This window comes from Xenia sp. Carnegie-2017, unplaced genomic scaffold (assembly GCF_021976095.1).
Source record: "Xenia sp. Carnegie-2017 unplaced genomic scaffold, XeniaSp_v1 HiC_scaffold_23, whole genome shotgun sequence".
Taxonomy (NCBI): domain Eukaryota; kingdom Metazoa; phylum Cnidaria; class Anthozoa; order Malacalcyonacea; family Xeniidae; genus Xenia; species Xenia sp. Carnegie-2017.
Window position 1 is genome coordinate 569,789 of NW_025813486.1, and position 12,639 is coordinate 582,427.

Sequence of the window (12,639 nt, forward strand, 5' to 3'; positions counted from 1 at the left end):
CATTCAATAAAAACAAGTGGAAGTTTGGGAGAGACTCCAAACTGCTTGGAAATATGCGCATTGAAACCATTTAGGAGCCCAAGAATAATTTTTTGAAATCTTTAGAAAGTTGATGGTTCATCCATCATACCCAATTTTCAGGCTACCTTACGATTATCCCCATTGTCAGCCTTTTCATGGAAAATTGTCATTTATAATTGATTTGTCTTTCCCTATGTTTGGCAAAGCAGAACTCGTAATCTTAGCAGCAAAATGTCCAGAAAAATGTTTTAGAACAGCCACAACTCAGGGGCCGGTTGCACTAAGCTTGGATAGCGTTATCCATTGGATAGCAAAAATTTTCAAACTTGTAAAAAATGCTATCCCAATGGATAACGCTATCCAGGCTTCGTGCAACCGGCCCCAGTTAAACAGTGACAGTTATTTGTGGATAGTACACTGTGGTGAACTGATGTCAATATTTTATATTTTGTCATACGTAAACGGTTAGTGGACAAAAAAAATCACGTGTTTTCAACTTCGTTAAAAAGTATTTGTCCATTCTTGTCATAGTTCAGTAAAAAAAATACATAAATTAAATATTTTACTATGACTGATTTCCAAGTTCAAAAATCAAAATGCAAAAACACAAATTGTTCGTTTTTGTGTTTAGCTCAGCCTCAAGGGAGTGTTTAACAAAAACCACATCAATGCATATTCACTGTCGACAATAATAATTTTCTTTCTATTGTTATGGTGAATAAAAACCACCAATATTTGTTTTTTTTGTTTCTCAATCTTATTTGATGATTATTTTAAACTCTAAAACCAAGAATAAAAGAAACATTCCTAATTCAAAAATTTTGAGAAAAAGAATATTCAAGTGTCATAATTTGATAGAGATCTTAGTGTCGTTTGTATTTTACATCAAATAGCACAATTACCTGAACTTGCTTCAAATAATTCGACGAGACCATTTTGCAGACCATTCTTCATGCATGTATACTGATGTAAGAAGCACAAATTTCCTCAACCAAGTCGACGCGTTTTAGAGGAATTCTTTCTTTAAGTAGCTTTCAAATGACACGTTTTTCTTAGAGGGTTAATCTTCAAATATGTCACGAGTTGCATAGACGTCAATGAAACCTGAGTTCAACAAAACACCAAGGGAAAATAATTGTTCCTGATGATAATCAAAAAGAATGACATACAGAACTCTAATGAAGTATTTCCATATGTGACGTCAAGCGGCCATGTTGTGGTTTAAATAAAATTGTGCTCAACAGAGCATTAAATCAACTTAAATTCTTTTCACTTTATGGGATTTTCTACCAACATTGTGATTGATGACAACATCCTATTACTTTTTATCTAGCTTTAGAGAAATGAATTTATTAAATTTATTCATATGGCCCCGAGGGGTGAGTGCAGACTTTTCGAAAACTTATCATGGTGGATTAGGAGTACGCAAGATCGAAGTAACGTGATTATCATGAGCCACCACCAATCAAGAACTGAAGAAGAGTAATGTCTTTATCAAATGGGCGATATATGTTCGCTATGTCCAAAAACTGGCTGTCATTTTCATGTTCAATAACTATGAAAATGGTCATATTTCAGCTTATAAAGAAACAGTTACAGGAATTATTAAACTGGAAGACAAAGGTAGACGAATAGTTTGAATTCTGATCTAATGTGATTTTTTACGTTATTTCGTAATGGTTTTACACTAGATAAAAAATGCATGATCGATAGTGGGTTCTTCGTCAATGCTAAAATTGAGAAATCGTCGTTGAGAAAAGCAGTCTTTACCAACAGGAGATGGTCTGGAAATGAGAATTACTAAATCAGCTTTACGCACCATCGTTGTAAATTTAGAGGTTTTCATTTCGTAATGATTTTGGTGTTAAAAAACCAGGTATAGATTTCCTGAGGGTTACAGAGGGCTGCGCACTATTCCTTACCTTGTAGTGTAGGGGGTGGTGCAAATTTCCATGGGAAGTATGAATAAAGCAAGGAGTTAAAAAAAAGTAATTGTGATTTGTGTACAATGAAGCATACTTCAAAAAATACTTCCAAACCATGCTTCAAAAATAACAGAGCTTAACAAAAACGTCTGATATGGCATGGTGATACCCAGAAAGTAGTCATTGGTATCAAATCCAAAACTTAACATTTGGAGCTCGTTGCTTAAACACTTTTTACATATTGCTCGTGCATTTATTGTAATTTACTATATTCTCAAATATTTATGAATAACGGTTTCAAAAGTCTAACATAGAGTTTCTTAGTGTAGTAATGACTATGATTGACCTGGATATACGTTAAAAGGCTTTTTCTCAAAGGTATTTTCCTGAATTCTATCCTCAAAAGATCTTTTTTTATTTCTTTTTCACCTTAAGCATCGCTGGATGATATGCATGCCTTTGTGATGTTTATCCTATCAACTTTCATGATGAATTCTTCAATAAAACAGCGTGAATTCATTCTTTCCTTATTAAAAATACATCCAGCAGCCACAGAACATATTTCAAAATGAATCAGTGCATTATACATTCCAAACTGTAACACAGTGACATCAGCAAAAGCAGTTTTTAGTAACCTGTTGCTGGTTTGCCTAGTTTTCCAAAAATAGATATCAACGGATATCGATTCAATGGAACACACCTATATCTATAAAGTGTGCATACTGTGTTGTCATAGCTATGTTGTCATGTAAATTTGTTTTAATAACAATACACAATGCATGTCATCATCAGTTACTATGCAGAAGTCAAATAAAGCAATGACGGGGGAAAGCACAGTTTTTTAATTTACTTGTTTTTTGAAGTTGTGCTTATAGCCATGAAATGTGCATGTAGAAATAATCAAAAATGTTTTTGAATGGGTATATGGAAGTGGATGACGAGAGTCTAAGAATACAATAACCAAAGATATATGGGTGTTTTGACTGATGTAATCATGTAAATAGATAATAAAATTTGTTTAACACTCTAGAGGCCGTTGTTGCTCAAAGGCAACAATCACCAAACGCGACGCGTACAAACTTTTGAAAACGCCCGGCTCCTAGAGGGTTAAACAACAATGCACAATGCATGTCAACAATGCACAATGCACAATGCTACCGTTATTAATGCAAAAGTGAAAACAGCCTTTGCCAAAGTACATTCAACCTTCACAGCAATCAGAGACGTGATCATTTGAAGTAAACTTTCTTATTTGTATTGAAGAATGAATATGTGGATGTACTTGGGGATATTGTGGTACTTTGTAATGATGTTAAAGTGTATTGATGCAAATAGACTGAAAACCGCTACATTATCAAATGTTCTTAAAGAAGTAAAAAATGACGTATTGGGAGTGACGGAAATGCAGGTAAATTTAAAGCATTCTCTCGAAAGGAATAAATACTTTTTTACTTTTTTATTAGGAGAGTTGGTAAAGTTGAAAATTACCAAAAATTTGGCTTTGCATACAAACGGTTGCTGATTCGATCATTTAAATAATAATTAAATAGAAATAACTCGACATTTTATCATTTTCGGTCAATAATAGACAAAAATTTACTAGTTCGCCAAATTTTATATGTAAATTGCAACACTAGATCGTACATACTAGATCATACTAGATCGTACAGTTTAGTGTTAAAATTAAGTGAATGCAATGATAACCAACCTTACGGTTTACGCCCAACAATTCTTAGTACAGCATAGTAACATTCCACGAATTAGAACACGTCAACTTGAATAATAATTAACTATATTATTCTATCAATGCAGTTCTCCCTAATTAAATAACTAATTTGTGCTATATAAGATAGGTTTCCAGCTCAAAATGAAAACAACATTTACATATACAAACAAGATTGTGAAAGTTTAAAGTAGTTTTTTTTAATTTTAATTGTTTTTTGAAAGCAGTTTAATCGTCAGTGTTTATGGATTTGTAATAAACATGGTTCACTAGAGATTCTGAATAACAACGGAAGTAGATCACTAGAGTTTCTCAATACAATAAAGACGTGGATGTTTAGATAGATGTTTCGAGAACATCCACAGCGTAAAAATACGTTTTTACCAAACACAACTTCAGCTTACCACAGTAAAGCGTAAACTACGTCGAGGTCGTGTATCTAGGTCATCAAATTGTTTAACTTTATGTTATACATACCAAATGATCAAATTATTTAAGTAGGATTGAACCGTTCCGGTAGACGTCAAAACATTGCAACAGAGCGAAATAAAGGATATTTTATGACACAAGTAAAGCCCAAAGCAAATTTGGCTAGGTGAAAACATTCGTATAATGAAATTAATTCCGTGAAAGAAGTTACGAGATAAGTAAATGATAGGTTTAACTGTCTTTTGCCATATAAACAAAATACGATAGCCTCAATTAGCTTCCTTATTTCGTGTTTTTCATATAACTTGTGCAATATATCAGTTCGTTTAAGTTGAATAAGACATAATATAGGCGTTTGCTGGCTTTCTCATCAAAACGGTAATTCCATCGTAGGGTATCCAACATTGTTAAATCTAAAATCTTAGAATAAATACTTGCATTTTTTGACTAGCATTTATTGGATTAACACATCGATGGGCATATTTGATCATCCTATCAATATCCAGTCATTATCATCATTTATTTTTTTAGAAATCTATGCCTTTTTCAGTGATTGATCACCAAAATATTTACATAAAACAATCATGAAACATGAGAACTCCGTTTTCTTACGAATAGTATAAAAAATGTATATGATGAAATGTAATGTGATAAATGAATAATTGTTTTACTTTTGTCAAGTTACGTGGGCGTCTGCAGTATATGGTAATTTTTTCGCTTTCATTGAGGCTGAAAAGATTTTTATTTATTTTTAAATGATAATTTAGTCACTTTGGTTTACTTATGTTTATGGCACCATTCATGCAATCTTATTTCTTTAAACAAATGACACTTCTTTTTTTACATTTTCGCAGAGTTTCTTTGATAAATCAACCTTTGTTCTGAGTGATGAGCCTGATGTGAATGGGAAATACCACGCGAATAGACTTGCAAACATTTTGAGGCAAAGATTTCAGGGAAACATTCAAGCCGTTCAAAAGATTAAAGAAACTGTTGAAAAATCCTACGAAGACAACGATGTCACATCATCACCAACAAGACCTGAATGTTGTAAAGTTGAGGGAACTAAAACAGACCACAGGTTCAAGACAAAGATAATTAGTGATCAGTTTTGCGAAATCCATGCAAAATATACTTATAAAGGTGCAAAACATTTTTCAAAAAGCTTGGAAAAAACGATGAAAAATAATTTGGAAAATAATCCTGATTTACGATGGCAATATTTTGGATCGCAAGAAGGAATTTCATCGATTTATCCTTCAAATAAATTTTCATCTTGTGATAGCTACGACAACCGTCTTCGTCCTTGGTACATTAAAGGTATCGCTCCCGAAGCAAAAGATATCGTTATTGTTGTGGATAAAAGTGAATCCATGGCAATGATCAGCGGAGGAAAAACATTGATAAGTATTGCTCAGTCTGCTGTGGACACTGTACTAGATGCATTAAATCCTCAAGATCGAGTGAGAAAGAATATTTGCTAAATAAATAATTTTCTTAATCCTATTCTTCAATGTTTTTTTGTTGCAGGTCGGTTTAGTAACATTCAATAGCGAAGCAGAAACTCCACCGGGCGAAAAAAGCTCTAGTACATGTTATAAAAACGAGCTTGCAACTGCTGTTGGAGTTAATTTGAAATACCTGAAAAAGTATATGAGAAATATAAAAACAGAAGGTAAAAAATTATTTATGTATATTAAATTTTAAGGGATCTTGACTGAATTGACTTTGCTTAAATGCTTTTAAAGGTCGCAGCGTTTATGGAAATGCTATTCGTAAAGCGTTTTCTTTATTGAAAACAAATTCCACTGGGAGTGGAAACGAGAACGCAAGAAAGAAAGTGATTCTATTTTTAACCGACGGACAACCAACGGATATTAATGAAAATTTTACGGCCTTACTCACCGAAGAGAAAAAATCTCTTAAGATTGTAACCTCAAAGGATGTTGTCATCTTTGCTTACGGAATAGGATCAGGAGATTTTAGTCTTTTGAAGAAAATTGCCGAAGCCACAGAAGCTGAAGGAACAAAGGTTGATTATTTCTTAACAACTACAAATCAAGTTACAGAAAATCGTATTAATTAGAATTAGCTAACTTCTAAAGTCTTAAAAAATATTTTGTCGTTTTTAGGGAAGATTTACAGAAATAACTCAAGAAAATTTAGATGAGTTACGATTGGTCTTTGCATCTTTTTACAATTTCTTTGCAAGAACGACAAAATACTCTTCTCATTACATAACAAGCCCTTACTTTGATGCTTCAGGTTTAGGTAAGACATTCTGTTCTCTTTTTTTGTAGTTTCTTGTTGTTCAAATAAGGAAGCTAAAGTTTCAGTTTTTTAAACAGCTTGATGGTTATCAGGCTTTAATAGCTAAAATATGCGAAAGATTTTTGCTGTGATATCAATGATGACAAAATGAAATATACAATTTACGTTATGTATTAAAGCATTCATATATTATTTTAGATTGCCTATGAACTGTCTTTCATCTTCTTTAGGTGAGATGGTGACCATACTCGCCCCATGTTTTTACCAACAGAGAGTAATTGGAGTTGTGGGCACAGATGTCGTGTTTGAAGATTTAATTTCTGACGTAGAGTTATTTTATATCGGACAGTATTCTTATGCGTTTTTGATTGAGAGCAGCACTGGAAACACTATCTACCATCCATATATGCCCAGAACTACTGCTGTCAATGACGATATAGTTCTGCTTCATATTACAGCTTTAGAGCAGGAAGATGAGTTTAACGATTTTGTCTTGCCGTCAATGATGAGGTTTCAAGTTTTATCATTATATAATTGCGATAGGCTGGGCTTCAAACAATAGTTTTAACACAATTTTTTTTAAAGATGTCGAGCTTGTTTTGACACGGCTTTTTTATTAAAATGCATTGAGCATTGACCAGTGATCTTATTCATGATTAGATTGTTTAAATAAACCATATGCAGTATATCCTATTAAAATATTGAGGATTCGTTTTCGTCGGCAATCATAATTTACAAATTCATGCGAGACAGAGTTGTAAGTTTTCCTAGTTTTCTTCGGAAAGAAGAAAAGAAAGACAAATTGTAAAAATGAAATGGTCAGTCTCGAAAAAAACTGAGGCATGCAAAATTTTTCTGAGGTCTTTGCCCTTAATATTATTATGTTTTGAAGAAAAACTCTTCATATAATGGTGGACAACAATGAAAAATTTTCAAGAGTTTTGCCACAATGTAGTTTAAGCAATTACAACTTAATTCGGGACTATGCATGGTCTAAGTTTAAAAAGAACTAAAAACAATACAATCGTATTGAGGCTACTGACCTCTCTCCACATTGTTGCATCACCGTAAGACAAAGTTAGGTTTTTTTATTTAAAATTTTAGACTTGCTTTTTTGACCTTAATGTTTTGTTTGCTTTCCTCAGGAGAGAAGAAGGAAGTAGAAACTTTATCAGTAGAAGATATTCAAAGATTGGAAGTGGAGGTGTAGAAGCGCTTTTGATAAATTCAACATATCATTGGCAGGCAATTCAAGGAACGTCTTTGAGCTTCTGTGTAGTTCTTGCCAACAATGAAATACAAAGTAGGCTAGACGCTCTTTCAACTGGTAAGATTTAAATAAGTTTTAATGATTACTTTTGACCAACTTGAGTATGTACATGCTTTTTACTGATGTCGTCAAAATATCTGGCATTTACCAAATGAAAGAGATCAGTTGTTAATTGTTTTCAATGATACATTGAAACACTTTTTTCTCGACAAGGTTTCAATATTTCCACCCTTTCGCCCTTTTCTGGTCGAATTCAGTTGGCGAAAGTCAAAGGTCGTATTTTTACGTAATGACCAACGTGATTTTTGTATTATCTACCTGTAAACAACGTATTATCTCACTCCCAAGCAACGTGCGAAGAAACAGCTTACTTTTACAATTACATGATACACTTGTAACCAATGAAGCAGCAGGAGAAAACTTTTACAATTGATACATAATAATGTATTTACGTACTTCGAATGTTTTCTTTTGAAGCCATTTGAAAAACTGGCTTCATTAAGTTTATGAAATTTACAGCTTAAATGATGCCTTGTGGAAAAATACATAGAAATCACATGTGTCTCACAGGTGCATTTCATGTGATCATATCTAGTGGTGGTTTATGCGTGATTACATGTGTTTTACATGTGGATATTCGTGGCTTATGTGGCTTACATGAATGAAAATCACATGTTTCCTACACTGGTTCACTTGTGTTAACGTGAAAAACACATGAAATTCACAATTTGATTTTAGTTTCCAGTGAAAATTCCTTTGTCTATCATCTTGAAGTCAACTCACCCAAAGGAAGCAATGACTTTAAAATATGTTCTCTATATGGTGTTAAGGGCACAACAGGTGATTTTATACAAACGAAAAACTCTTCATATCTTACTTTCTCATTTATGGAAACAAATTTGATGATTACATATTATTTTTTGACATTTTAGAAAGAGGAACTGTGAAGTTTTCTCCAAAATGCTTTGAAAAGCCCTATGATTATATATCTCTTAAAGAAACAGATAAAACAATTAAAGCGTTTAAGAATTACATAATAAATGGTCGATCTAATCCTGAACCAAAATTTGTGAATGGAGTTCGAAAAATGGCTCTTGCTGCATTAGAAACTGAGAGCATTTGGGACAGGCATAAATCAAGATTCAAACGTTACACATCGTTTCGAACGTTTGCTTCAACCAATGGGGTGATATATACTAAACCAGGTGTTGCTATTAATAAGCGCTATAATCCCACAACACTTTCGTGGTAAGTATATTTTATATTCAACAAAGTTTTTTTGTGGTGAAAGTAGTGGCATTAATGCGATTTTATGGGGAGGCAAAAAGGATACTTTCTCCTTAAGTTGCTTTCTTCTAGATTTCATGGCAGTGACGTGGCTGGGTGCCAGGCTCCCTTAAAAATTTTCTAAACCCTAAAAAATTCCGACCCAAAGATAATTATTTTGTCACTATTTCCCGTAGAAGTTATTTTAGTTTTATTACATGTTTGAAGGTCTTCCTTAACATTCGTGTTTATTGACTGACTCTTACATGAATTGATTATACATAGAATATATTTATAGAACAAATGCTAAAATATTACAAATTCGTCAGCTGCATGTGCTGATTACCATAGCCTTACATAGGAAAAAGTTGAGACACCGGAAGTAAAATTGCCCAGCGTCCGACATTTCTGTTCTAAAAGCCAGCAAATATAAAGTATTAAATGGAAAAAACAAATTCACAGCAAAAAAATTTCATCGCTGACGTGCCGGCAAACTTGAAAAAAGTTGAAGTTAATCATTTTCTAAAATTTAAATTTTCAGGTTTCAAAATGCTCTAAATAGCAAAGGAAAGCTGACGATAACCACTCCGTATCTTGACTCTTTCGGTGCAGGTCTTATTGTGGGTGTTTCTCATACTCTTTATGAAGGGAAGTCTAACCAACAACATAACGTCAATGACAACGTAATCGCTGTGTTAGACGCCAGTTTTGATATGTTTAAATTTTACAGGTTGGAATACATGTAATGATTTTACACTAATCAGAATGTCAACTATCCTAACGTTTTTGCTCTTCCTGGCATTTAGACTTCTTGTAGAAACATATCCTGAATGTGAGAAAAGGTACAGATGCTTCCTGATGGATGAAAGCGGGTTTTTATTAATCCACAATGACTTTATTAAATTGGAATCAGTGTTAGATTTGAAAAAGCTGGCGCAAAACGTTGGCAGTACTCATATCACACAGGCAGAGCAATCAGTTGCTGCAGACATGATTAAGAGAAAACTTATGTATCGAAATAAATGCAAAAACTTCAAAGACATAACCAATAAAAATTTCTATGTAGTAAACATAACCACTGATGCTTATGTTGATACGGAACAATGTCCAAAATATCAAATCGGTCGGGTCGATGGTACAGCAGTTTATCTCGGTAAGATATGAATAATCATACATATCCTAAGGATGTATACAAGTGTACTTACCCTGAGTGAACTGAAATTCAAATGATGTATACAAAAGTACTTACCCTGAGGGAAGTCGTGTATATGAACGACTTATCCTGAATGAAAATTATGAAATGATGTATGAATGACTTATCCTGACTGAAGCAATGTCTAAAATCTAGTCCATTGATTTTTCCCAAGGCATCATCTATAATTGTCCTCAAACCAGTGGTGCGTGTTATTGCCCAGATGGTATCTACAAAATAAAAGGGAATGAAGAATGTTTATGTCCATTCAAATCATCCCTACATTACAATTATTGCAAAACTATTTTCCAAAAGCAGGTATGAAAAGAGCAAACTACTGTTTTATTGATAAAATAACCGAATGTTGACGTAGTGCTGCACTGGAGATCCAAAAGGTTTTAAAGCCCTGGTACAACAACGTTCATGTGAATACCGCTGAAAAAGCGAACTCATAATTTCAATATTTTTGATGTGCAAAATACGTCATGACTGCCATGTTAGACGATTTTAACAAAGCATTAGTTTGCAATCTAAGTGTCATCCAACATGACAAAAGGTCCATTGTTCTCTCACTCCCAAGGGAATAGTTGCACACCACCTTTACTTGATGCCATGGTCTAGTACAAGATAGAAAGTTTGTCCAGGCTTACACAGCAATAAAAACAATTCTTGAATGACAGCAGGACTGCTCCCATGTCAATTTTTTGAATGTATTTAGGGGCTGATTACATGAGCCCAGCAAAACGTTGAATGATTTTGTAAAATGGAAACGATTTAATACTCATCATCAGATAAATCTTCTTAAGCAATTTCACAATATTCTGATTTAATTACTACACAAAACATTTAAAATTACAACAACCAATATTGCCTAGTTTGAGAATTACAACAGGAATAACTTGTGGCGCTTAACAAAAGTAACGGATCCAGCGTTAAGGCAACTATTAACGTTCGTTAATTTATATCATAGAGATCCTTTGTGTCCGGTATCTCCTTCGTTACTTTTCAATCTTGAGAATTCTCTTGATCCTCCTAAAGATTTGCAGAACTGTTATAATGAAAATTGTGTGGGAAAGGCTGCTGGAGAATCCTGTTATGGCTTAAGATCATGTACTTGGTGTGTTTATAAAAAAGAAACGTCGACATCTTTGAAAACTCCATATTGCACAAATTCTGAGAAATGTTATGGTGGCGTCCAAGGTTTGAACAGTTTTTCAAGACTTTAAAATATAGAATGTATCTTTTAGTAAATGATTATTCCTATTAAGGAAACAAAAGATCTATTCTCTACCCAAGAAATGAAGGTACGTGTATCGTATAAGTTCACTTTTCAATTACGATTACATTTATTGCAAGTATATTGTTAGTAACATCTAAGAAACACGCGAGAAAGTTTTTGAGAAACGAGAATTTGCTTTCAAGCACGAGCACAAAGTGCGAATGTTTCCAAGCGATTTCGAGTTCTTACCAAACTTTTAGAAGCGCTCATTTAACTCAATAGGAACAAGTAAATACGTTTTCTATTCCTATCATAAAATAATCTTTTTAAAACAAAATTAAAAATATAAATTTCTTAATTTAATATCATATTTTTTATATTATATTTTCGTCACTAATATTTCCTGTCAGATAGTTGCCAGACTGAAGTTCTCGTGCATTATTTAAGACTCAAAAAACAAAACACAATAAAATGCATGCGCTGATTGGTCTATAGCTGTGTTGAATTAACATGTGCAAACCGATCTGAATTTAGGGCTGATTACATGAGCCCTGTTAGTCGAGATTCGGCCAGTTGTTAAATGAATTTGGCAAATGGAAACGATTCAATACAAATCATCATATACCTCAACCTTCTTGAGCTATTTTACAATATTGTCATTTGATAACTACGCAAAAGATTTAAAATTAAAACAACAAATTTGGCCTAATTTGAGAATTACAAGAGGAATGACTAGTGGCGCTAAACAAACAGTTTTAATTTTTAACCTTGAAGTTTTTGCCTCTTTTCAATGCCTCGAAATCATTTACAGTCAAACCGAATGTTGTGTTCCCATGAACATTGCAACATACTTGTCAATTTAGCAATATTTTCTGGTTGATTCCAAACGCAATTTGCAGTTTGAAAATTCAAATCGGATCTTATCAGAATTGAACTTATCAGAATTCTAATCGAGCAAGACTAAAAGCAAAGGAAATAAAATAAAATATCATCTTTCAGGTGGAGAAGAAGTTGGCAATGGTGGATTGTCGATAGGGATAATCGTTGGTATAGCTGTAGGGAGTGTTTTAGGGGTTGTTTTTGTATTGGTTGTAATAATATTACTAGTTCGGCATTTAAGAAAAAGTTGTTGTCAACCTGAAGGAAACCGTAACAATGGCGCAGATAACCGTGGATTTCAGCGAGAAAATAACGCCGGAATTAGAGCACCCGCTGAAAACTCAGATAGTGTTCAAATAACATGATTTGGGTAGCCAGGATTTTCTATCAATAGAGGCCAGTTGAAAGGAAGAGGGTCATCATCACCGTTTAGATAATGTAATG

The 12,639-nt window shown here is 33.4% G+C and overlaps 1 protein-coding gene across 3 annotated transcripts; it reads left to right on the forward strand.

The window, feature by feature from the left end:
• The first annotated feature begins 3,105 nt into the window (after positions 1-3,105).
• Positions 3,106-12,458, forward strand: LOC124448314 (VWFA and cache domain-containing protein 1-like). Of its 3 annotated transcripts, XR_006949016.1 has the most exons (15): positions 3,106-3,354; positions 4,953-5,561; positions 5,629-5,773; positions 5,847-6,130; positions 6,231-6,369; positions 6,600-6,879; positions 7,515-7,696; positions 8,378-8,479; positions 8,572-8,887; positions 9,447-9,635; positions 9,712-10,058; positions 10,273-10,415; positions 11,068-11,297; positions 11,366-11,401; positions 12,316-12,458. XR_006949016.1 is itself a non-coding variant. In XM_046999326.1 (13 exons), the coding sequence occupies exons 1-13, from the start codon at positions 3,211-3,213 to the stop codon at positions 11,110-11,112; spliced, it is 2,925 nt and encodes a 974-aa protein (XP_046855282.1). In that variant the 5' UTR covers positions 3,106-3,210; the 3' UTR covers positions 11,113-11,298. The 3 variants fall into 3 exon arrangements, 1 of the variants encoding a protein (XP_046855282.1); XR_006949015.1 differs by lacking the exon at positions 12,316-12,458 and having other exon boundaries at positions 11,366-11,679; XM_046999326.1 differs by lacking the exons at positions 11,366-11,401; positions 12,316-12,458 and having other exon boundaries at positions 11,068-11,298.
• The last annotated feature ends 181 nt before the right edge of the window (positions 12,459-12,639 follow it).

Coding starts and splice junctions, on each gene's coding strand:
- LOC124448314 (XM_046999326.1), top strand. CDS start 3,211: ATGAATATGTGGATGTACTTGGGGATATTGTGGTACTTTGTAATGATG. Junction 6,131..6,230: donor CAGAAGCTGAAGGAACAAAG/GTTGATTATTTC, acceptor TGTCGTTTTTAG/GGAAGATTTACAGAAATAAC. Junction 7,697..8,377: donor GCTAGACGCTCTTTCAACTG/GTAAGATTTAAA, acceptor ATTTGATTTTAG/TTTCCAGTGAAAATTCCTTT.